The sequence below is a fragment of the Centruroides vittatus genome, unplaced genomic scaffold, assembly GCF_030686945.1.
Source record: "Centruroides vittatus isolate TY-2023 unplaced genomic scaffold, ASM3068694v2 scaffold_712, whole genome shotgun sequence".
Taxonomy (NCBI): Eukaryota; Metazoa; Arthropoda; class Arachnida; order Scorpiones; family Buthidae; genus Centruroides; species Centruroides vittatus.
In genome coordinates this window covers 758,015-783,533 of record NW_027122715.1, presented here as the reverse complement: position 1 = coordinate 783,533, position 25,519 = coordinate 758,015, and the positions used below count along the sequence as shown (strand labels likewise).

The window sequence follows — 25,519 nt, the reverse complement described above, 5'->3', positions numbered from 1 at the left end:
GATACATCTCTCGCATCCAATAAACTAGAAAAGCAGATGAACATTGATTTATTTGATTCTTTTGTAACATTCTCGGTTGTTGATGGAATGCAACGAAGAAACGACCGTGGGATGAAGTATGGAATATATTTTTTGACGGAACGCAAGTACAGTACATCAATAGATCTTTTTTTTTCCCCTCACCCCTTCGTTTCTTTACTTCGTATCGTTGGCAATGATTTTTCCTTCAGATTTACAATTACAAGTCCTAATCGTTTTTAACTTTGAATCGTTTGTGACGAGATAAAAACAGACAAAAAAAGCAAAAGAAAATAGCTTAAATATCATTTGGAAGGATTCCCAAAATTATTCGTAGAACTAATATTTTTCATTATTTGCATCTGTGCATTAAACTGTCTCCACAAATAAGCCATTTGGAGAGTTCATTACTCGAAGCAATCTTTGTACGTGTCTCCATTTTAAGTAGACGGAAGCGGGAGCTAGGAAAAGATGAAGAGAAAGGAAGTCATGCCAATATACTTTCTTCTTTGTTCCCAACTCGGATAAAAATCCCATTTTCTGAAGGAAACAGACGTCCTGTATAAAAACATGTTCGGTCGTTCAAAAGAAAACTTTTGCTATATGAAGTATTGATTGACTCAGTTCCTACATATGCAAGAACTAAAAGCGACGAGAAAAACACACATATATATATGCGAGTGTGGTTCCCTGTTGGCTGTAAACAATCTTGAAACACATTTACGATTGTTCGTTAATAAGAACAAAAAAATTATATCGATCGTTGAGCATTAAATGGAATTGTCTATTCCGTATATTTGTTTATTGGTTATCGGTATTACGTTCGAGTGGGTGGTTTGTTTATCGTTTCTACAGTAAATGCAACCGGTAAACTTGCGAAACGTATTATAATATAATTTTTAAAATATTTTACGTTATTTCTCCCGAATTTTCTCCGCCATTGAGCATTCCTATCGATACCAATAACTGAAAGTCATAAAGTCATTTAAAATATTTCTTCTGTCAAACGTCTCGAATGTTGAACATGAAAAAAAAAATAAGAAAACATTCTTCAATACAGACAGCAACTCCTGAAGCATTAATACATACTTCCGTCTCCTTTCTTTTTCTTTTTTTGTTTTGGATGATAAAAAAGCCAGATAGTGAAAGACGATTTACAGGGGCAGACAGACAATATGGAAAACTGCATCGAAGCGTAAAGGGCTGTCTCTAGGATATGGGAAAGGTTCTCTAAACCAGAGATATTGCTGTAGCAGTGTATTATTTAAAAAACAATGAAGTGACAGACGAAATAGAGTATAGTTGTTCTTCGGTCGATATGACTCTTGGACAAAAAGTCAACGGCGCTTACAAATAGGTAATTGTTGTTTTTCCAATGGTAAAGAATCATTAAGAAATTTTTCGCTTCTTGACTCGTATCGACTCTTTTATTGCTCTTGTTTTCCGAGTGATGCAATAATAATTTTGGAAATATGATAGAGAAAAGGAGGAGCCTGAGCGTGTTCGTTTTAAATTTCAACGCTTGATGCTGTTAGGCCGTTAGAACACGGTCGATTTGACTCGCCATCCTCCTTCCATTTCCAAGTGAAGACGACCGCATAATGTTACTATCCTCTGCTGACATCTAGAGAGTATCCAAACCAGCGGGCTGATTCCTACCATTTCCTTGCATGAAATTGCTCGACTCGCAATCTCGGTTCAGTAGAAAAATGACATTTGGGGATTTACGTCATTCCCCATAGATTGACGTTTCGGCTAAAGGTTCCAAAACTGAATTAAAAGTGATAAAGGTTAAAAGCTCGTGAAAAGATGCGGAGAAAAGTCGTGACGATTGAAAAATTACAATTATCTATGTCGTATTATTCAAAATATATTCTACAATTAAAAACGTGCTCTTTTGTCGAAAGCTCTTCTCGAAATAATTAAGCGGACGAATTAAATGTTGGTTAATGACACATTAACTTGGTGCACCAAGAACTTAATAAATGTCTTCATATCAGCCTACTGTTTTAATGCTTGACTTATATCCCTTTATATCGTTGTATGGATTTAGTACCAGATTAACTTCTCTTCGTATTAATTGACACTTTACTATTCGGTTAGCATCCTTTTCATATTAATTACATAAAATTAATGCTTGTTAATGTCTTGTCGTCTAATAGTTATTCGAAATAGCCAGAATTGATGTCTGGTCCAACGTGGTTTATTCTCGTTAAATATTACTCGATTAAAATCCCTTCAAATTAATTTGGCATACAAATGCGTAGATTATTCCTCGAATCGAGTGAATATTTTACTCGATATACCAGTTGAAGATGGCAATGTTTAATTAGCATTTCTTTATATACAAGCTATTTTTAGATTTTCCTTCTACTAAGTAGCTGGTAGCTTGTTAGCACATTAATCGTGTATAAGTATATGACGAATTAAATCATAATTGCTGAATACAGTTCCATTATCGATTTTTTTTTACAACTAATAAGCATTCCATTATCTTTCGCAATAAATAACTATTCTAGTAGTCACATTAAGTGTTTATATTAAACACTTGATTGGCATAGCTCCATTTCGTGCTTTCCAGCATACTCTCTTGTTAACAGGTTCGTATTAAATGACTTTACCGATTTCTACTCCATTACATTAAATGTATAGTTTGTATTGGTTAACATGCTACAATGCCAACAGGCTATGCTAGTATTTGATGAATTCCCTTTACTCCAACAGGACGAAACACATGCGCTCGTTTAATATTCTGCTAATCACTAAAGATGATGCTTAAATTAATCATTTGTATACCGTGTTGCTGATTTTTGAGCAATTTTGGATAAGTTAGAAAGAGAAGAATTCACGCTTAACGAGGATAGAAGAATCTAGCTAGAGCGGATAGAAGAGAATAGAAGGTGTCCCATCTAATCAAGCATTTCGAACAAACGACTTTCATGATAGATGAAGAGTGACCTGCAGCTAACAAACGCCTCCTCTCACTGCTGACTAGAGTTTCATTAAGTGAGCCGGCCGCTACTCAAGCCTCATTACCCACACAAATGATCCCGACCCCAGATATCTAGACAAGCAGGCAAGAGGCTACCGAGACTTAGACTCGCCCGCTTAAGATGAATTCTTTACAGTTTGCCACGCTCTCTGTAATTTCCAATTTACCTTCTTGGATGTATGCGCCTCAAGAAACATCCAAGTGGGAGTGATTGAAACAAACTAGCTGCACTTGCCAACTGGCTACTAAATGGAAAGTAAGAAGTGTAGCGGGCGAGACCAGATAGCAAATTTAAATGAAAATGCTTAAACGTGTTTAAGACTTTCTTTATTTGAGTATCGGAGTGACAGTTTTCGTTTAAGAGAGAGAGAAGATCCTCCATAAGTTATCCTCCTTTGTGCCTTTTTTTATGGGAAGAAGAAGAGGAACTTAAGTTATATCGAACGAAAATTCTTAACTGGAAAAAGAAATTATTTTATTATAGAAAGTTTTTATATCATAAAAATAATTTAAATTTTTCGTCATAGGAAATGTATTTAATTTTTACTCGAAAAGACATAAATCTGTAAAATGTTTACCAGAAAAAAAAACTGATAAATGGTTAAACCTTTTCACGTTTATTGGATTGAAAAATTCTTAACAAATCTCAAAGATAACTTCAAAAACGATTAACATAAAACGTAAAAATGAATATTTCATAAGTTCTTCACATATAAGAAATCTTTCCAGGAATATGCATTATAACTTCTATAGAAATTGTCACTAACAGATTCTCTACTCCATCATATTCAAGTTCTTGGATATTGAAAGGAGTCCCGGTTTAATTTATGCGGTTCTTTCCCGATTAAAAAACAACACAAAGCGACCATACACGGGCGACACGGCGATATATAAAAAGATACAAGAAGCGGATACGAGATGACGTCGAGGTGTTTATCTGTGTCGGGATAGGTAAGGTAGAATCTTATCGTAAAACACGCCATTTCCATTGTCGTAAAGTCGGTACTGGCAAACGATCGATTTCGAGATATATGAAAGACAAACCCAAACTAATGAAGGACATATAAGAGAATAACTGTTGAATTGCATTCTTCTAATATTTAAAGGAAACAACGGAAAAGCACTTAAGAAAAGTCGTCCACGTAATTAGAAATACCTGAAATAAGACATAAAACAAACATTTTCTCGGAAGTGCGTCATTGCATATAGGTGACGTCTCCAACGTTTCCCATCGAACGTAATAGTAGAATGCCATGCAATCAAAGAACTTTGGCAAAGATAATGTGTCCGGTTCGACTTATTTTTGGACGTTGCTAACACCTCTCGCTATCCAAACTAATCGATCAGAATGTAATGAGACTGACACCATCAGTCCGACTTAGGAGGTCGCAGCAGGGCCTCCAGCCATCGACCCGCGACAACCGATCACGTGTGTGTGACAATTTATCCCAAATAACGATTCTTTACTTTCTCTTAACTCCCAATACTTAAAATTTCACCAATCTCTATCGATGCGGACAGGCACATTACTGATTAAGTACGTTATTGACAGTGGCCACCGCCGGATTTCCTCGGTCATTAAGACTTGGCGGGAGGAACGACGAACTAACACGATTATCTAGAGTAATGACTGTGAGTTACGCCGGCTACTTAAATCCTCCTATCCAATAAGAACTTGCCTTCTCTCACGTTCGATGACTCACCGTCTTGCATCCAGCTGCTGATCACGTATGTACGCAAACTTAAACTTTTAAAAATGTTCTCAACCGATAAGATTCCAAAAAAACATACTGGCTGATCACGTGTCGCGCTCCCCAGAGTCACATCCTCCGACTTCTTCCGTATTCAGCTTGCAGTTCTTCCTTGTCGGGTAGGGAGAGATGCAGATGGTGACCGAAAGAGGAATCTTATTTATCGATTCTTGCTGGACAAAGTTACATCTCGAGAAGTGCTCTAGACTGTTGTCGGTTTTTCTTAAGTAGAATCCTAACAGAATAAGCGTCGAATTGCGTTTCTACGAGAATAATTAGAAGGAATAAAAACATTTTTCAATCGGTGCTTAAAGAAAAATAACAATCAGAAGAGAAGTTTGTACGTAGAAATTTTATTTCAAATGCTATATATATATATATTTCGAACTTTGGATGTCAATATAACCATTAGAGAACAACCGGAATAAAGAGAGAGAGAAATCAAACCATACAAGGAAAGAAAAGAAGGAGCTAAGCTTTGGACTTTTTCTTAATGGTCCATTAGTAGAGCCCGTGATTTGGTCCACCAGAAGAAAGATAAAGCAAAGCTGAATTTGATTTACTATCATAGGCATTGAAAGGGTATTTACTGACTGACCAGTACAAAACTAACTTCGCTACTGATAGTAAAATTTGATTAATAGTAAGTATCATATGGATATTTTCCTTTCGTGGCACTTCGGTGTTGAAACGACACAATTTCTTATTTATTTCAGCACCCATTACCGCCACGGAAACAACATTCGAGACAACTACTGTATGTACTCGAGTCCGATTAAAATGTTCGATATTGGATTTAATAGAATACTGCTTAATTTATCGAAGACATTGAAGTGAAGAACGATGTGGGGGGATTGCATCCCCTCGGAAAATCCCTTCTGGTGTAAATCGATCGATAGAGACAATTTATTTTATGCATGAAAGCTCTATCTGGCAGAATAGTTTTCATTAAGTTCGCCCGAGCGACTACTTTTGGTCCATCCTCGACTCGTAAAGCTAATCATTCCGGTAGATACAAAGGATTTAATCTTGTAGGCCTATATAAGATACAAAAATTACATGAAGATTATCCATGCATGGATGATACCTTCCACCGCGACGGTCTGCAGACATATACGAATATTTACACTTTTAGAACCGATATTACCGATTTTGACATCACGAATTTATGAATGATATGGCGGTTTTTTGTGCAATATTCAGCAGAGAAAGAGGGAATGTTGAGTGTCGAAGTAAGCTGTCTCTCTCCCTATGTCGTGAACAAATTGACAAGCATTCCAGTAGAAATCACACCCGGGAATACAAGTGGAACAATTTTCGATCTGCAACAGTTTCGTAGAAAAACCTTCGACATTAATTTAAGTGCTGGATGCAGCTGGAACCGCGATTCTTTCTCCTTTTCCGAAATGCTCTCTGATTCCTCCAGCTTTCGAGGATAGCCCCAAGGGACCTTACTTGTCGCGCGCTTTAATTACAGAGGCTTAATTAGTTGTGGTCCCATAGCAGTTATGGATTCCTATCGAGTGGAAAGACGGAGAAAAACTTCAGTCCCATCAGGTATTGTGGCTGTTTCCTCATTAGGAGAAGTATCCCTTTTCTGTCTCTGTAAAACAAATGGATGTGGTTCACTTACTAAATACGAGTAGCGGATTGAATGGAAGTTTTTAACATGGTTTTCCATCAGATCGATCGGCTCGTATCCGGACAGGACAGCTGTGAACGTCACCTGACGTCAAGAAAGTGCACCGATGGCGGATGTCGAAGAAACACCACGCTCATCCGTTTATCAAGAGGGGATTTAGAAACAAATCTGAGATTTCGGAATCTTTCTTTTCCTCTTAAAGTAACTGTGAAGTCTGCTTCGTTTTTCCCCCTAAAAACTGTATATGAGTCAAAGGACCACGAATTCCCTTAACATTAACAAAAAAAGAAACTGCATTAAATTAACGTTTAATAGCCTTAATCTGATAATAAAGATCGGCTTTTCGTTATTAAATTATCAACTGCAGACTTTCTCTCTCTCTCTCTCTCTCTCGAAAAATGAATTATTGCAGTAGTGCACTTTGCGGCGGAGATTGATCTTAGATAAATTATGTATGAGTGGTGAGCCACCCACTGAATACGTCAAAGGTTAATAATAATAATAATAATAATAACAATAATAATATTAATAATAATATGCTGCGAAAACACTTCATTAATTGGATTTTATTATTATTTTTTCTGAGGAGAAACTATGAATGAAAGAAATTGCAAGACAAAGAGATGAAGAAGAGAGAGAGAGAGAGAGAGAGAAAAAAAAAAGTGGAAATGGATGGATCTCTCGCGTGCCATACCGAAATTTAAAAAGGGCATTTACGGTAATGGCTAAAACTTGGCACTTTAATATGTTTAGCGCTGACATGTCTCAAGTAAAAATTCTGACTTGATACGTCTTATTTCTGTAGGGATTTTCGAAAGAGAAATAACAAACTCCCTGTACCGAAAATTACTTCGCTTTACAGATGCCAAATAGAAGCAATGGAATTTCCCCCGGAGTCATTTAACACCATAGAAGTTGTGTTCCGAGATAGGGAAAAATCCGTGTTGGTTTTATATTCGTAGGACGACATTATCGTACCCTAATGATACCCACAACGCAGTTAAGTCGACGAGAGAGTTGCCTGTCCTGCAGCACAGATTCTCTCTCGCTCTCTCCATTAACTAAATATTCGCTTTAAAAAATATATTTTAATTAATTCTACCATCATATACATCAAACATAAACATTGAAAAGTTCGATAAATATTCATATTTTTCTTCCTTGTTATTTAAACGTTTTCGTTTTTCTTTCTGAATATTATTAAGACAGTCGGGATGTAACTGAAAATGTTTTACTCGACTTTACAAGCTAAACCTATTAGATACGGGGCTATAAATAATGATGTAAATAGCCGCAGCAACGTATTGCTGACATTAAACGCGTTCTACATGATATCGCATTGTAAAAGTGTAGCCGAATGTCTAGGCATTAAAGAGACCCGAGATGTTCTACCAATTAACAAATAAAAAGCACTTTCAGATATTAGCTATGCGCATGAAGATATTTATTTTAAATTGGGTCGTAAACTTCTTCCAAATATTGCAGATTTAAGCCAAAAAAAAAAGAAAGGAAAAAAACCTCTGTCTGCTCCAATTAATTTCGTGGAGAAAAACGGAGATGCTCAGATTTTTCGTGCTATAAAAAAAAAAAAGGTTAGGGGACGAATAAACTATAGGAAAAATAGAAAAATTTATGATTAAAAAAACTACAATATTAATTATCAGAAAGACGAGGTGTGCTTCGTTAACTTGAAAAAAGGAAAAGCTCAACCGTGCAAGAAGAGAATACTCACTGATCCCTTTAAAAAATTCAAGAAAAATGATGTTTTAAAAATAAATTACATTCCTTTCCGTAGTCGATAGTTACGTAAGATCAATTTTAATGCAACTAACAAGAAAGATAATTAGAAAAAAAAAAATGGAGGAAAAAAAGATCAACGCGTAAGAAGATGCCTAGGATGATCTACTCTTGTTTACTCGCTTTTAACGTTGTTTTAATTCTTAGAAGACGGACACGTCTCCTGGATAAATGCTAAGGCTAATAAAGAAAGAAGAAAAGTATTTAGAAATAAATTAGGTAATGTAGAAAATATATAAGTATGGTAGCAATTTCTAACGGGACATCAGCGAACGAGTACGGTTAACCGCTATCTCGATTGTCGCTATCTCTTCGCATTTGTCGTTAGTCCGGCATCGAACAGAGTATATTTCTCAAATCAGAAAATGACTTTTCTTCTCCCGGGAGATAAATGTTCTCCAGACCGCGACTGTCCTCTCCCCGACCAGCGAAGTTAGAGACGAAATGATATCGAGCAGGTAGATCTTCCGGCAGACACACCTCCATTATAGAGTAGAATAACCGGCGGTAGATCCAGTTTTCTTCTGTTTCTTCTTTATTGTTAAATATTGGAGCGAGAGAGAGAGAGCTTATCTTCGCTCGAAACGTGTTGGGCTTTTCGGTGTCACGTGACGGAGATACAGCGGCGACGGAACGGTTCGCGGAAGATCCGATTCCGGGAATAGGAAAAAGGAAATTAGAGAAATTAGCCTGGGGAGATTAATCGATCACTCGCTATTTCCGTTTCCTTCGCTCACTTCCGGTGAATCTCTGCCCGTTCGGAATGTCCTCGCCGAGACTTTAATTAAGCATTCTTTTATTCATTCTTTCGCTCCGATTCCGTGTAATGCATCTTTGTCGAAGTGGAATGAAGAGAATGAAGTCTCGAATAATTCTGCATGATGAAGTGCCGCTCGTTGGATTACGTAACGGTTTTAACTAGCTTCGAACTGGTTGGTAAAGGTCGACACTACCGGAAAAGAAGAGCCTGGAAGCCAGTGACGTTGACATATCCGATAATACAACCACCTGATACTTTAACTTCATTTATGGCACAACAGCTGGAGACCCGAACTTTCTGCTCGCGGCTTAAGTTCAATTTCCTTTAGAGATCTCCGCCAGAAACAGTTTCTTGACGGGGGGATCATTTGCGTTTTAACTCCCTGGCATTTGGGTTTCTACTTCGAGCGTCGCCTTTGTGAGGGAAAGATAGCATCTCTGGAGAAGAAACGAAAACTAGCGATTCATCAAAATCACTCAACGAGAGAAGGCGATGAATTATTTACCATCCAGCATGCACCCGATAAATGTTAACTCCTCGCCTCCCGATATTTCCACTTTCTTTCCAGGTTTTGCGACTTCGCAACACCCGCAAAGAAAGTGAGAATATGGCATTCTCGGCCTCCGAATCAAAGAGCCGATAGTCGATGGCGATCTACGTTATCGGCAGCAATACGCATTGGGAAAACAGAAATAGCATCGACAACTCTATAGTTCGGGGTGGGAGTCCCCTCGGGCCAAGGCGAAAAATAGATCTCCAATCATCTTGTGCCCGCACAAAGGGGACCGGCTACCAAATTGGACTTTCCCCCTACACCCTGCACGTGACGACCCATTTTTACTTTAGCCATTTCCATTTTCCCTACGTGCGGGATAGTGGACGCGCTCCGTTACTACGGTAGCAGAATGCTGACCATCCAATGAGAAACGAAGAAGGGAGAGCCAACCAATCTCCTTTTACTCCATAAACACTTCTGTCACCCGACCTGGATGAAGGTGGCGTGACGATTTATTGTCCAACCTGTGCCAGTGATGGAACCGAGAGTGCGTCCTTACCCCGACACTATCTGCATCCGAAAAGAGGCAGTAAAAACATCTCTCACCCACCCCGATGGGGATGGCAGTAAGTCAATATCTTCTCTGTCTCTCTTTCTCTCACTCTCGCAGTACAGCTGGCAATCGGAGACACAATGCCAACACACCACAATTAATTAAGCAGCCTCGTTAATCTAAAAGCGTGGTAAAGATTTGGCAACTTTCAATGCAGCATTAAAAACTATCCAAACGTTTTAAAATATTAAGTGTTAACATATAATATTTCGCAGTTAAGGAACGATTTAATCTCATAAACTACGAAAAATAAAGAGAGAAAACTTCAGTAACAGTTTGCTTACTTCTGGGAATGGAAAGAATGAAGTGCAGGTGGAGCAAAGCTACATTCAATAACGATAAAACGAGTCAAAGAAGTTGAAAATTTGTTGCAACTTCTCCATTGGTTTATAGTAGTTATAGATCAATCTTACAAAACAGTAAATAGAATCGCGATGAGTATCTTTTGTACCGAAATGAATGCACTCGAAGCAAACGAAAATTCTGCATGCGAAAGAAAGGATGATTAAAAAAACATCTTATGAAATGTTATATTTTTCTTACTCATACACGTTTTTGCATATTATGAAAAGAGTTGGCATAATTCTTTATAAATTGAAAAGGAAATTACAGATCGTCGTAACCAAACGTGGGCATTAAAGAACAATAATTCACATTCGTACGAATACATCCCACTGAAAGAAGAAGAGAAATTTCAATGTGCAAAATGGAATGTATGTACAGTACGTCTTTATAAATCCTATAATTTATATTTATTCATTATTATATATAAAATATAGTTATACTTAACGACTTCGTAAGCAAATAAATATACACCCGCTTACAGTAAATGTACTGAAAAGAGAAAGAGAAGTTTTTACATTCAAACAGACGTACTGTATTGTCCTTAAGTAAATTAAACTGAATAAATTCGAATAAAACAAAATAAGAATATTTTAATTAATTACCTTAGCTTAATAACTGTATTCTTATAAAGAAAATATAAATGCGAAAAGTAATTATAAGCAACGTAAAATACTTATACAAGTATGTAAACTAAACAAACACTTTCACATATAAAGAACAAATAATAATAGTCAAAGGAAAACATAAAATAGTATATATAAGCTTAAGTAAAAGAATAAATCAGTATTCAAAAGAAACATAAACCTTTAAATGCACAGAAAACGACGAATCAATACGTAAAAAAATACAGAGTGTCAAGATTCAAAAATTCACTCACCACCCATAGTAAAACAAGACGACAATAAAAAAAAAACGAGGAAAAACTTCGATTAAAAGAAGATTTATCCACGCCTGGACTGGGATTTTAGAGGATATATTGAATTTTTAGAGAAAAAGCATCGTATCTATTAAACATCTGAATGTATCATGGACATATTATACTGAATCTATATTTACCATAAATCAAGCTTGGCAGCATACGTTTCCGCTCGAAACCGAGCAGAATGAATCAAAAAGGAAAAAAAAAAACAAAAATGGCAGACGGACGAGGAACGGTACAAAGTAATTAAATCAGGATATCGAACTATCGGCGGTTATCGACGTCAGTCGATGGATTTTTGAAGCTCCTCTAATAACGATCGAAGCGGAGCAGCTGGTAACTGGTGTAGAGTCGACTCCTGTCGTTTCCCATGACTCAGGAAAGAGCTAAAAGTATAAACAATGACGTCACGGGAAAAGGCGATAGCTAAAACTCTAGCGAAAGGGAATTTCCGGGACAGAAAACTGAATTTCAACAAAGAAAAAAAAAGGAGGAGGAGGAGGAGGAACGTATGATTTCCTATTTTATAATATGGGCAATTTGTGTCTCGCGGCAAAGGGAAACGTAAAACGAAGAAGACGTACGGTACGTGTGTAGGGCCTACTCCATCTTGAAAGAGTTACTCTGTCATTTGATGATGTAATACGTGGCCGTTACGCTTCTAAGCATCGTTATTTTTATGATGGATGGCTTTTGTTGTTAAGCGACCTTCTAGACACGTTGAAAAAGCCGTTGAAAGGAACGAAGGAAAAAAAAAAACTTAAAGAGACTAAAATTGTGTTAAGTTTCCTAATGTTTCCGACAAATCGAGTATTTCTGAAGAGAAATTTACTTAATTAGTACGAATGCGGAAAGGTGTGGATGAGTATTAATCACGGGTACTACCATCCGGCTGGATTTCTTCGTGTGTCTCAGATGTTGTTTTCCCATCGATAGTTCTCTTTTCATCCATTAAAATTATATCTGAAACATATCAGTCTTATCAGTTAGTCCGACTATTCTGTTCTTTCGTCATTTTACTCGAGCTTTTATCGCTCCAAACATTACTCATCGGAATTTCTGCCTGCATTTCCCGAATCGGACCATAAAATATCTACCTAATTTTGTTCCTCGTCATTTCTTAGAAATATAACCGAGGCATTAGATAATATCACTGAATAAAAAATATAACTATCTGACTAATGTATAATATATATACACACACACACAAACATAAATTATCTATAGGGGTTTTAATTAATCAATAAATAACATCTGTTGGCATGTTTGAATTATTTTCACGATTTTATCGATCGGAAACTCGTGTTGCGAGCCCCTTATCTGTATCAACTGTCCAGCTGGCATGAAAAATTCGGTGGCGAATGAATAAAACTCCATTCCCCCCCCCCCGCCCCGTAATGCAAAGATTCGATTTGCCGTTCGCAGATAACAGAATTTCTCGGATAAGGTTTTTAAATTATCGTTATAAAAAAAAGATTATTGTTGAAAATTGAAGATTAGCTGGCGAGACACAATAGCGTTTAAAGGAGTTTGAATAAACATTGAAGAATTCCAGATAGGAAAAGTTCAATCGGTTAAATTTTGACTGAAATCAACTACAAGATTGTAATTGAAGCACAGGTAAATCGATGTTTCGTACAGTCAGAAGCAGATGCCAATCCTCTTAAAGTGATAAGAAAGCCCCGGACTAAATAAAGATAGACGTGACAGTGTGAGGAAACTGTAACTCAAAGACATTTTGACAGGCAACTGTCAGCGCTTATAAGGTCGGAGGGGTTCTTTTACTTGACATCAATCAATTTGCAACAAATTCAGTCAGCGCGAAGCTGGTAGCTTGATGTTATCAATTTGAATGGAAGTTTGAGAGGTAAAACAAGCCAATATTTCTCGACCCGAATAAAATTTGCGCATTAATTTTACGTTAAAAGTAACTAGTGGGAAATTGTAATCCCGATAGTAGACACTAAAACGAAGTTAGAAACTTCGGTGGTTGTCAGCGGAAGGAAAGAAATCGAAGATTTCCCGTTTGTGAAAAGCATTGATCGAATTCGAAGCAAGGTAGCCGAAAGCTGTAAAATATCTTTCTACTACAACAAAGTTATGACCATTAATAGGAAAATCTGGAGCAACGCTGATAACAGAATTATTCTGTTTAGGATTTGGCTTTTATTCGGCTAAAACTAATGTATAAAAATGATTAAACGTCGTAATCGTATCGTTCGACACACGTTTAACAACGCACACCGAAGATGATTTGCCCAATTTTCTTCGTTTTTCTCTTATTCGATTAAATCCAAAAAGAATCTTTTTCGGTTCGTAATTAACGCATTGCTCGGAAAATCTTCATCGCTTTAATTATTTCTCATCAAACCATTTTTCGTTTTTCAATTTCCTACGGATGATTAACGATCACGTTCCGTGTTTTCCATTAATCTACTTCGGTAAGAACGAGGAGGACAAAAGAAAAAATAATAACTTATGTTCCACATTTCCAGGGAATGTTTTGTTTACTTACCGGAAAATCTACAAGCCGAAACTGTCTTAATGTTTTTTTTTCCCCCTCCCTCTCCTTTTCTTCCTCTCTAACTGTCACCTTGTAAGTGGAGAGGACGGTTGAACTAAATGATCTGCACTTGTCGCTTGTGAGGAGAAAGAACGATGGAAGGAGATGGCATTGATCCGAGTGGCAGACAAAGAAGATACCAAAGTGACTACTTTCAAGTTCATCCACAACAAAATAAAGAAGAAGATCCTCGATGAAGTGCATCCGTCGTTGCTTTTAAAGAGAAATGTACCTTTCAACGCGACTAGAAATGACTGGAAGCACGAAATAAAGAGTTTCTTATCGTCTTCGCGTACATCAGCATTTCACGGATGATACGGCTTAAAGATCTTCATCTTCTCTAAAATATGTGGCGAATGGTAAATTCGTACTCGTCAATTTTCAAAGTTATTACTAATTAAAACTTTTCCAGTAATTACGCACGTTTCAGTTTCCGTTAATAAGAAAGTGGCAACGATATGAAGTATGTCCCGCGAGTGTTCCTCCAGATTAAAACATCGAGTACTAAATATCACTGTGGGAATATTACATGCGCTTGATAAATGTTGCAACTTGTTCGTCGACATAAAACCGAGAAAAAAATTAATAACAGCTGCAATCATAATCGTGGCAAAGAACGTCTCGAGTCGAAGATCCTATTTGAAGATGATAATTCGAACTGGAATTTAACATCAGAAGAACGGCACTATGTCTCGTACGGCTAGTTTAATCTCTTAATTCTACGAGCAACTCGGCGAATCCTTATTCTTGCAGAAAATGAAAGATTAAACCGGCAACCTCCTTTCGGAACAACGCATTTAAATGAGCGCTTTCTGCGGACGTTCTTCGGAAATAATATAAATTGGAGCAAACGAATTTGCAAACTTTCCTCCGAACTCATTTCGCGACATCAATAAACATCTCCGGTCTTTTCCTTCGAGTTTTTCCCACCTGACAGTAAAAAGAGCCTTTTCTAATTGTCTTAACGACACGAATTTTTCTTTCCTGTCATCCGACGAGCATGACGCCGCACTTTATATATATATCCCTTTCTTTCTTCCCCCTTCTAATCGCTTATAAGTCGCGCTATTCTTCGTGAATATTTTAAAAATGCGGCAAGAAAAAAAGGAGAAGGCCGAATAAAATATGTATCGTTTTGCAAATCTTTGGCATCCCAAGGGTTAAAAAGATTTTGTTTGTGTTGTAGGGGATTTGATCGAGATTCGGATGATTTTTGATGGATTTTATACGAGGAAAAAAAGAAATCCTTTTCTTAATGACGAAACAAAACACCCTCTTCGCTCTCGGAAATCTGGTTACTACTTCTTCCATTAGCTACGTCTCTAATACCCATCCCGACGTAACGTGGCTTTTTTTTCTTCTTCTTCTTCTTTCCTTCGCTCCGCCCTTGTCCGAACCGTTCAGTTTACCAAATCACATTACAGAATGCACACAGTAGGATCTTAAAAGTCATTTTGGATTCTATACACATTACTTCTACCGTTTTTACGGTTACGGTCCGATCGTTCGTATCGCGTTTGTCGGGAGGGAGAAAACCCAAAGATGAGTCATACAAACGCTAACAAGGGCACGTTGGTGGACAAAGGAACACGCTTCCCTTTGTCTGCTTTCCAACTCGGCTTCCACATAAACTAACTTCGACACTTAAGGTCCAACTCGACCCGTGCGTATACGTGTACGTTTGTGTGTGTGTGTATTTGCAATCCACTAAAGAATACGCGCCACACTCGTTTCCACCCGTTCGAGTTCTATATAAACAGTCCCACCATTAGCAATTCGATTAAGCGAAATGTGCTTTTAATCCCCGTACTGTAAACACTTCCATGTTGACATGTACACTCTTGAATATTCTATCAGCCAAGACACGTCGTAGCTTTCAATCGGAGACGATAAACGGGAAAAAATAAGTTTGAAATTTTCAAAATACTCTTTCACCTTTCCAAACTTAGGCAAGTTTAGCTTGTTGCTCGAAACTCGGATGCGGGTGTGGGGGAAAAGGCAAGTCGGCATTGGAGAAAGTAGACAGAAAGGAATTGGCTTACCTTTATCCTAGCTTCTGGTCACCTCGAAGTTCAGGAAGCCGAAGGTGGCCAGCATGTCACACTGCGCACTTTCCGAAGTATCCACCGAGCGTTGCATGGAGTAAACGTGTGTTGCCTTCACTCTACATTCAGACACAACACGGCACGCTCCAGACATGGTGGCGGCGGCGCTCCAGTCGAGAGACGGCCAAAATCAATGCAACGGAGACACCCCCCGTTACCTAGGTAACGGCCTAATGACGTCACCGGGATAACGGAAGAACACCCGACCTACCACGTGCGAAAGGAGCGAAAAGTCTGTAAACATGCCACTCCTCACTTTCTCTCGTCCCGCCGAATATTTAAATCTGAAAATTCAAGAAACGTTCGCCCCCCTTTCTTTTCCTTCGCCCTTCTTCCACTTTATGACCTAATTATGTGAGAGAAACGCAATAAAGAGGGATCAAAAACTCGTTAAAAACTCGATACCACCTTACAAAGGTAATAGGTTCGATTAAAGCTTTCCAGCGTATCGACTGTCACGTAGGTTTTCGAACAATCCGGCAATGACAATTACCAAACATTCCGTAACACAATCTACAGCCGCCAGGAATTGCTGACGGCACTAATTGGTCCATTTACGGCTGGTGGTGGCCTTCCTAATGTACTTCACACACGAAGACGTGTTTTGTCGTCTCGGATGCCACCTTAATGCCGACTTACCATGCCAACTTGACGGATGCCTCCGACGATTTAGCGCAATCAAATGGCTCCACACCATCTCTCAATTTCTTCGGTCGCAAAATATTTCATGGCTGCTTTCGTCTTTTAAATCACTAAATTTTTTCCTTACATTTTATGGCTTCTCAAATATTTAAACGAATTCTTTACGTGTAATTCCACCAGTCTGACCACCATTCTTCGTAAGGATAAAGTAATTCAATTCAATTCTTCCAGATTCCTTACACAGAGCAGCCATTTTTTTTTTCTTTTTTACCCGTGTCCGATCGATCTTAATTTTTATAACACGAGTTACAACTGTTAATTTAATGGTTCCTTAATATTATTTGTCAACATTTTTAGCGTTTTGTCTATCCCAAACGAATGATTTCCGGAGACAAATTACTTTCTTTCAACCTATTACTAGTCTTTCAAACAGAAGGAAAAAAAAAAAAAAAAAAAATATTTTCTTATTTAAACCTTCGGCACGCGATCTCTACTGGAAAAACATGTCTTGCACTCTTTTTTATTTATCTCTACTCCACCCTTCTAAAGTCAACTACTTCAAGGAAGTGGCGCGAAGCGAGTAAACACGCTCACGTTAACCGACTCTAATTGAACTTAGGAACAGTTCCCCAACCTATTTTAATTTTTTTTTTTCCACCAAAGCAGGAAATAAATACGAGAAAACGGGATTTCCTCCGGCTATGGGATAGCAAATCGATTGGAAAAATAGTAATTTCACTTAGCATAATGCGGAATCATGTTTGGGCCAATCCGTCCTCAAACTCCGGGATGTCTTTTAAATCTAGGGAATAGTTGAGTCACGTGAGAGAGTGGAGAAACGCCGGAGGGGATTCAATCTACATGTCTTCGCATCTCATGTGCTCCCATGATGATAAAGTATGAAATCCTTTCCAGTCAATTCCGGATTCGTACTACCGAGTAAAATCTCTAGCGCTCACTTAGTCTTTATTTACTCGGTTTGGGTGCAATCTAAAGCTACTTATTCCTATTTTGCAGACTTGGTAAATGATCGAATTTGCAGCATTATACCCGTTATAACCCATGGTTACTCTAGTCATCCTGCGGGAGACATAATAGGAATGACACTAGCTATTGCATTGTTTCTTCTCTATTATATCTGAAATATATATATATATATATATATATATATATAATATATAGAATACGTTATTGAAAGAGCTTTGGAATTCGCTCCAATCGTGATTAAAATAGGTTTGAAACCTTTATTTGACTGTAAGTAATTTGATTTTTTACTCTTTTCATTGTATCACAGTCTCCCTCGTTGTTATCAGAAGTTCTAAGCGTGCTGTTTTCTTCCTTTCGATCACGAATACGCTTGTTTTTTTTTTGACTCATTGGAATTTTCAAATAAAGAAAAATGGCATTTTATAGCTTTAACAACGGAAAATTTCGGAATAAAATACTCTCGTTCGTATAAAATAACGATTAATTTAGTCCGCAGACTTCACAAAACGCAAATAATTTCAATTGTTTCTAACGTTCCCTATCGATAGACTAATTAGGATAAAGACGTTTAAAGTGATAATCTAGAGCTTTAAAAAAAAAAAATGCATTAAATTTTAAATTACGTAGTATTATACGAAGAATTTTATTATTACGAAATATTATGGCGCCATCAACAATACATATTGATGTTTTTCCATCAGGAAAAAGATGAAAAGAGATTGATGGATGCTGAATGGCATTTTTCCTCTTTCTTTTTGAAATTTCGCTTTCTGTAACTGTCAAATAGTAGGAAAAATAGAAAATAAGCACGAATATCCGTGTATAAAAGTGAAATTTTGCTATAAATCAAACGTAAATTTAGAAACAAGACAAGGTTACCGGGTACGATCACCGAGAAGAGAAGAGGAAGAGGAGGAGAGACGTTAAAATGCTGGATATTTGGTAGCGTTATGCATATTGCCACTTTAAATATGTATTCGAATTGTATTAAAACAAAGTTGTAGAGAGAGAAACCTTTGGCAATAAAGGCAGAAATGATTTGAAAGTCGATTACTGTACACTTCCTTTTTGCTTCTAGTAATAAGAACCAGAGAAATGGCACTGCAGCTTGAATTCTCTAACTAATGTCTTTATTATTCATTTTATTCTTCCACTGGAACACCTTACTTAGGAAAAAACTTTAAAAAAAAACCTTCTCTTTCAACATTTACTAGCAATTATTAATGCGTTAATTTTTACAAAATCGATTTTCGTAACGATAACGTCTATTTTTGGATACAGAACTTATTGAAAAATACGTTATCTTGTAAATGAAATCAAATTACGTATACACACACAGGCATATACTTAACTTTGTTCGTAATATATATTAAAATATAAAATAAACAAAGTAAAATTCGAATTATTATTTGTAAAAATCAATAGATTAATGAAGACGATAAGTGAAATTATCTTCTTCTAAACGGGAAATTCTTTTAGCAGCCGGTTGACAAATTTTCCTCTTTGGTGCCACTTGAAGCAGATTAACCTCTGTACTGGAGAGCGAAGGAGAAATCGAGAAGGTAAATTCGAACAGAATTTAATTTATCGATAACAGGCAAAGCGATTTTGATAATTAATAAGAGAAGGAGTGGATTACAGAGAGTTAAATTACCTGTAATACTTCACGTGTATGCGAGACACTCTTCTCTTTAATCACGATTGATAGGAGCGATTACTTAATCGCCACGTTCTCATTACGTAACCACAAATTTTATCATCTTATGAATAATTGGATAGGGTTGGAAAAATGCCATTTCTTCCGCTTCTACCACGAAAAAACAACAATGATTTAGAAGATAAATTCCCAAAGAATTGCCCAACGTTCTTAGAAAGAGCTTTTAATTTTTTTTTTTTTTTTTTTTAACCTTTCTTCGTTCAGAAAAAGAAATCCGCCCCTATCCACCACGGCTATAAACACGTAACAGTATATGGATCATTCTCTCTCTCTCTCTCTCTCACTCCCTGGCACTGTAAAACTTCATAGAAAATTTTTAAAATAAACTTTACAATATGCTTCACCATCCAGAAAGTAGATACAATCAAACGATGTCTAACATATTTATATTCTTTTTCTATCTCTATTTGGCACTCTTTCGACACAAACCAGATTTTTTGCAATAAATAAATTTGGAAATGCGCCTAAAATCCCTTCTTGGAAAGAATTCAAACTAGAGAAATTTGATCGTGTATCGAAATATGTCCGAAGTCAAATTAGATTCACTCTTCCTAACACTTTTTTTCGACTATCCAAATGGAGTAGAAAACGTCATTTCGGGTAAATATTAAAGGATAATTAATTAACTATCGGACACTATTCGGACACTAACTTATCTGAGGACAGTTCTGATGGATTTACCTCGAGTTTTACTTAAATTATCCATCCGTTAGCTGCTTTTCAATCGAGTTATGCGTATATTTATTACTATGGTAGCATTAACGCTGCGATCTAAACAATAGAGACGAACAAGGGAGAAAGAAAGGTAGAGATGATAAATCTAAATCTGACATCATCTAATAATGTTCTGGGTACCTGTACTTTATATATATATATATATATATATATATATATATATATATATACCTATATATACATTTCCATAAAGGGAATGGAGGTGTAAATCAATCACCAAACTGTCAACTTGGACTCGACGAGGAGCGAGAGGATTGATTTTTCTCAAATTCAATTTTTCCTTCCCTAAATCAGCATTAATTTTCGAACGATCTTCCACTTCCTGGAGGAATCGGAGCTAACAGAATACGGAGGGAGAAAAAAAAACGGAGTGATAAAAATAATATGTGACGTTCCTATTGCTCTGATATTAGTCCTATTGTAAATAATGGAGTAATGCTAAATCTGTTATTAATGGCGTCTTGATATTTTTCTAGTCTCGTAAAACATTAAAGGAACGTGTTAAAGACACGAACCTCAATAACTTATTAATTAATGAGTCCATTTAAATATTTAAGAATTAGAAAATAGAAATAATACAGGCCTAAACGTACGAAGACAAGGAAGATAATTGGGACAATAAAAATAAGTGTCTGTTAAACATTACCGGGGTAAACATAAATAATAAATTCCCTTAGTATTAAGAACGACAAATGTCCAAAATATGCAAGAAAAAGAATGGAATATTTGAAGCATTTAAGGAATAAAAACAAATCATTTTTTTATGTGTAAAAAATGAAATTAAATCTTTCTGGCCTAGAGGCCTAAGTGAGTATTTACGGCCTAACTGGAAAAAGTCCAGGTGGAAGGATTTAATGGGAGAGGCCGTCTTTTACCATCTTTCTAAATTTCCAATTACCATTTTGACAGCTTCCGGGGTGCGGAGTGTGATGGAAGTTTAATGTTGCGACGGGAAAGAGAAACAGTGTAAACTGATGCGATTTTGATGACGAACAGCCAAAGGAATGGCGGTACGCAGCGCGTGATGGATACCAGAGTCGGATGAGGTTACTCCGCTCGGATGCGGAACCGGAGCAACCCGGTAAGATGCGCTGCCTGTAACTAACTAGAATTCGCAGTACACTAGACAGTTCGTTTCTTTTGTACACGGTTGGATGCCTTCCCAGATGGATGGAGGAAAAAATGTTTCGCTCCAAAAAGCCGATAACAAAGCGCGTGAAAATGAGGCATCATTTATCAGCTTACGGGCGTCGAAAATAACCGAGTTCGGTTAATCGATACCATCGCTTTTCTATCGAACATTTCGACGGGAAAGGTCTAAAAATGAATATTTTCGGGCGATGGCCTTGAAACGGTGACGAGAAACGACCCAATGCGACGACAATGAGTGTAGCGAACGATAAAGGGTTGCTAGGGTAACGGTGTGGGAGGTCAAAACGGAGCTGGAGGGCTGAGCCGCTAATGGTCGTTTATATCAATAGACACTCGAGCCGGTGGCGCGATCGTTTGCCGGATGGAGAGAGATTTGCAATGTGGAAAAAGTCATCAGATATGGAATCCTTTACCGTGGTTCAGTTAACTCTAATGGCTTCGACATCTTTTGAAACGTCAAACTTGCCGTTTGCAATGGAGAAGATGTTTTTCCAAACCCATCCAGGAGAAATTTAAAAAGGGCATCGCGATAAAACTTTCATGTTTTTCTCTTTTTTTTCCTCTCCTCTTTACTCTACCCGTTCAATGCCGGCCTAAACCCTTTATATAGTCTACTGGTCTACAAACCGCGGCTCGGCATTTCGGTGTTTGATGGTTTAAGAGCGTGTTTTTGTCACGAATGAGCGTCGAAAGTAGAATATTCGTCAGAGGAGCATCAAAGCGCGACGCAGAACAGAAGCTAGCGATTAAATGGCCCAGACCGAACGACAAGCTCAGCATCCAACCTTGAAACTCGTTTATGGCCAAACGTCTAGCGGGCGTGAAATGTCGTTTTAAGCCCTGATGAAGCAATTTACGAGAAAATCGCGTTCATCTACCCTTTATCTTTATAACACAAGACATTATCTTTTTCGTCTCTATTACGCTACGTTCGTTCTAATTTTATCCGAGTGTTGAAACTCGACGGGAGATCGAGAGGATCCGAATCACGTTACTTTCGTCTCCTTCGTGAGTTCTGAATCCCAGGAAAGGAACTGTCTCTAGTCTCGTCACGATTCTTTGCACGTCACGCGTGTGATCCGTGAGAGGATGCTAAGGAAGATAAATGGACGAGATGAAAGTGGACGGCAATAGAGGGACGAAGAATTAGTCCCGCTTCCGAAGAGAAGTGAGAGAAATGCGCCTCTCGGCGAGGAGGAGGGCGACGAGATGGATCGGTGGCACGCCTTCATAAACGTCACCGGACGGACGATTACCGCCCTGGCATCCATCAAGAGGTCACCATCCTCATCTAAAGTATCGAAAAGATGGTGATGTCTGCTTTTCTTTCCATAAAAACCCTCCCGATTCTATCCGGATTGCTGCTAATTATAAGTGATCGTCAATCTGCGCGGAAGTACAGTGCACGCTCTAACCAAATCGTATTTTTCCCACGGCCAAGCTTCGCTTTCTATCTTATTTTTTCCCTCCCTCCTCGCAGACGATCTACCTAGCGTTTTAATTATACTTTGCAAAAATTAACGGTCTAGAAGCGTCATAAAATTGTATTATCTAATTTCATATTAATTTTAGGAAGGAGTAATTAAAAGCTAGAAAAGAACGATCCGGCTTCGCGCGACTTGTCATAAATACGTGATTTTATCATATTTATATCTGGAAATCGTCGTTCGGTCCACTTCTCTTTGCTTTTAACAAGCTGGTCGAGGCGAATTTTGCGTTAATAAAGAGTCTCACTACCATAAACTTTAAGTTATTAAAAAGGTAAATATTAAGAAAGGCGTTATTAAAGCGTGTTCTGATAAAAAGCCAGTCATAAAGAACGAATTTCATAGCATAATCCCCGTGAAACGAAGCTTAAAGCTACTGTTTTTTGGTAGGTTAGCGAGGGAATTTCTTCACGCTTTACCGAACTCGACCCGATTTCGATCCGATATTCGAAAGTTTCGAGTTTTCCAGGGAATAATCCCGACGACTCGAACGTTCGAAGGATGAAAAAAAAAAACTTATCGGGAGGGAAGAAATTATACAGAATAGTAAAGATGCTTACCCTCCTCTCGGCTTCGTCCGCCCTTTTTTCCGCATCTTCCTTCCTCTGCTCCAAATCCGCCAACTGAAAAAGACAATAAAATTTGTGCAATTACTCGATCGCAATAAGATCCTCCACCATTTATTACCAACGAGGATCAAGAGGAAGAGAGCGATAATCTTCCTAATGATCTTTCGGTTGCGGAAACGATTTACAAACACTTCTTCGCCAACCAACCGCCCCGTTATCACTTATTAATATTTTAGTAACGTCGAGAAACAGATGTCCTCAATCAGAATGTGCGATAACCGTGTCCAGAAACAGCTATCGATCGATCCACCCATCGCCTGGTGACAGATCATCGCAACGCGTCCAGTCAACTGGACATTAAGTTGACACGTTAGTTGACAGAGGAATAAATGGTGCCGTAGCCGATAAGTGATCTCGTGTTTAACTTGAACTGTTGACACACAGTCGTAACCACCTATCATTTGCCGAGTCGGGTTTTAAAAAAAATATGGTTTTTCTCTATTTTAAAAATATCATTCGATTCGAGAAGCGGGAGTGGTTAAACTAACTAGAACCTCCGTTCGCTTTCGTATTGCGAGTGCGTGAGAGGATATCCTCACGCGAAGGTTTCGTGAAACGGAAGTCGGAAGGAACCAAATGACGATACTCTTCCTCTAAGTGGCTGCTCTTATCGGGAATAGCGAACGGAAACGTATTACCCAGCCCACTAACCGGACTGAAAAGCCGAGTAAGGAAGTACAGTAAGAGGAAAAGATGGAATCCTTGGAGATGGGTTTATTTCCCATTGGGGAAGACGGAGACAAATGGCTTAGGAAAAGAAACTTTTCCTGTTTTTTTTCCCCCTTTCTCCGAAAGAACAGATTAATCGGATTTTGCCTCTTTATCTACTTTTGCAGATCTGAAGTCCGCTTAAATGCGGGCCCGAATCCGTTTCTCTACGATATTTGGCGCCGTCCTTAGGCGAACGGAAGCAACAAGAGCAGAGACAATTTACCAACAACGATGAAAAGTGATATGGAAAAGAAGAATTGATGACTGCCGGTGTTATCTTTACCATCCAGCATCATATCTCCATGGTAACGAGTGCCACATATACCAGCCAGTACGGATGGTAATTTCCATATCAGTGTGTCTCCGAGCGGGATGAATTTGCGCGAAAACGAATGAGAAGAGTCAACGCTAAACGACTTTTAATTAAATTACAACTAATTAAAACCCAATTTCCATTCTAATCCGTCGCAAGTTTAGCGCGAGATGTGCAAATTAGCATCACTTCCCATACTCGAAGTTGCTAATCGAGGAAGGAAAACTCGAACGAAACACATCCGCTATACAAAAGAAGAAAAAGAAAGGAAAAAATAAATAAGAACAAGAAGCAAAATGATCGGAAGAGACCGAGATAAGAGTTGCAGCTTCGAAGCCAGGCACTCGAGATGCGAAAATGAAATAGTTTCCACCATTTTATGAAAGGTTAAGTGGCCAACTGCATCTCCAAAGTCGAATTTGGAAAGCGATACTTTTACGGCGATTTGATCCACTTTTCCGGCCAAGTTGCTACTATGCAAGACCGGGATATTGATAAAAAGAGAAGAAAAAAAGCAGGACCGCAAATTGACGAAACACGAAGGAAAGAAGCTATTTTATATCAACCGTAGTAGATCGATACGAGACGAGGGACAACAGCTGTAAGGCTCGGCTATCGCCATGCAGTTACGGATGTCTGCCTTCATTGTATTCAGTCGTGTGACATACATCCAACATCCAACGGCAAGAGCCGGCACAAAAACCTACAGCCCCGACCTTATAATATAAAACAGAAGGAAAGGCGCTCTTGTCAATCAATTCAATCGCGCTCGATGACGTCAAAGTAAACACCAACCTCTCCGCCACCCTAATTGCACCAGCCAGATAACGATCCCAGACGTGTAAAGACCTTTAAGTCAACAAAAGGAGGGAAAGAGATCGAAGGGGAGGAAAAAAACTATTAGTAATATTCGTTACTGGAGATTAGCTTCCTCTCTTTAATAGCCTTTTGGAAGCGCGTGCATGTATCCAGTGCCCATAAGCCTGGCACTGTGCCAATATCCAGACTGAATATTGAGCGAACACGACGATTGATGTCGGTAAATAGTTGATTGCGGTTATAATATTATATGTTTACAAACACGGTCGGGTCGCTCGTCTACCACACGTCATTACTCCTACGTCATTCTGTATCTCGTTAATCCG

The 25,519-nt window shown here is 38.1% G+C and overlaps 1 protein-coding gene across 5 annotated transcripts in view; it reads right to left on the bottom strand.

The window, feature by feature from the left end:
• LOC136989618 (uncharacterized protein CG43867-like) overlaps nt 1–25,519 on the bottom strand; it is a 209,499-nt gene that overhangs the window by 137,720 nt on the left and 46,260 nt on the right. For 4 of the 5 annotated variants that reach the window (XM_067287836.1, XM_067287838.1, XM_067287837.1 and 1 more), the window contains exon 3: nt 23,282–23,344. In XM_067287836.1, coding sequence (XP_067143937.1) covers nt 23,282–23,344 — 63 coding nt within the window. Of the gene's footprint in view, nt 1–15,938; nt 16,179–23,281; nt 23,345–25,519 lie in introns of those variants that run through there. The other variant, XM_067287840.1, reaches the window with a different exon arrangement.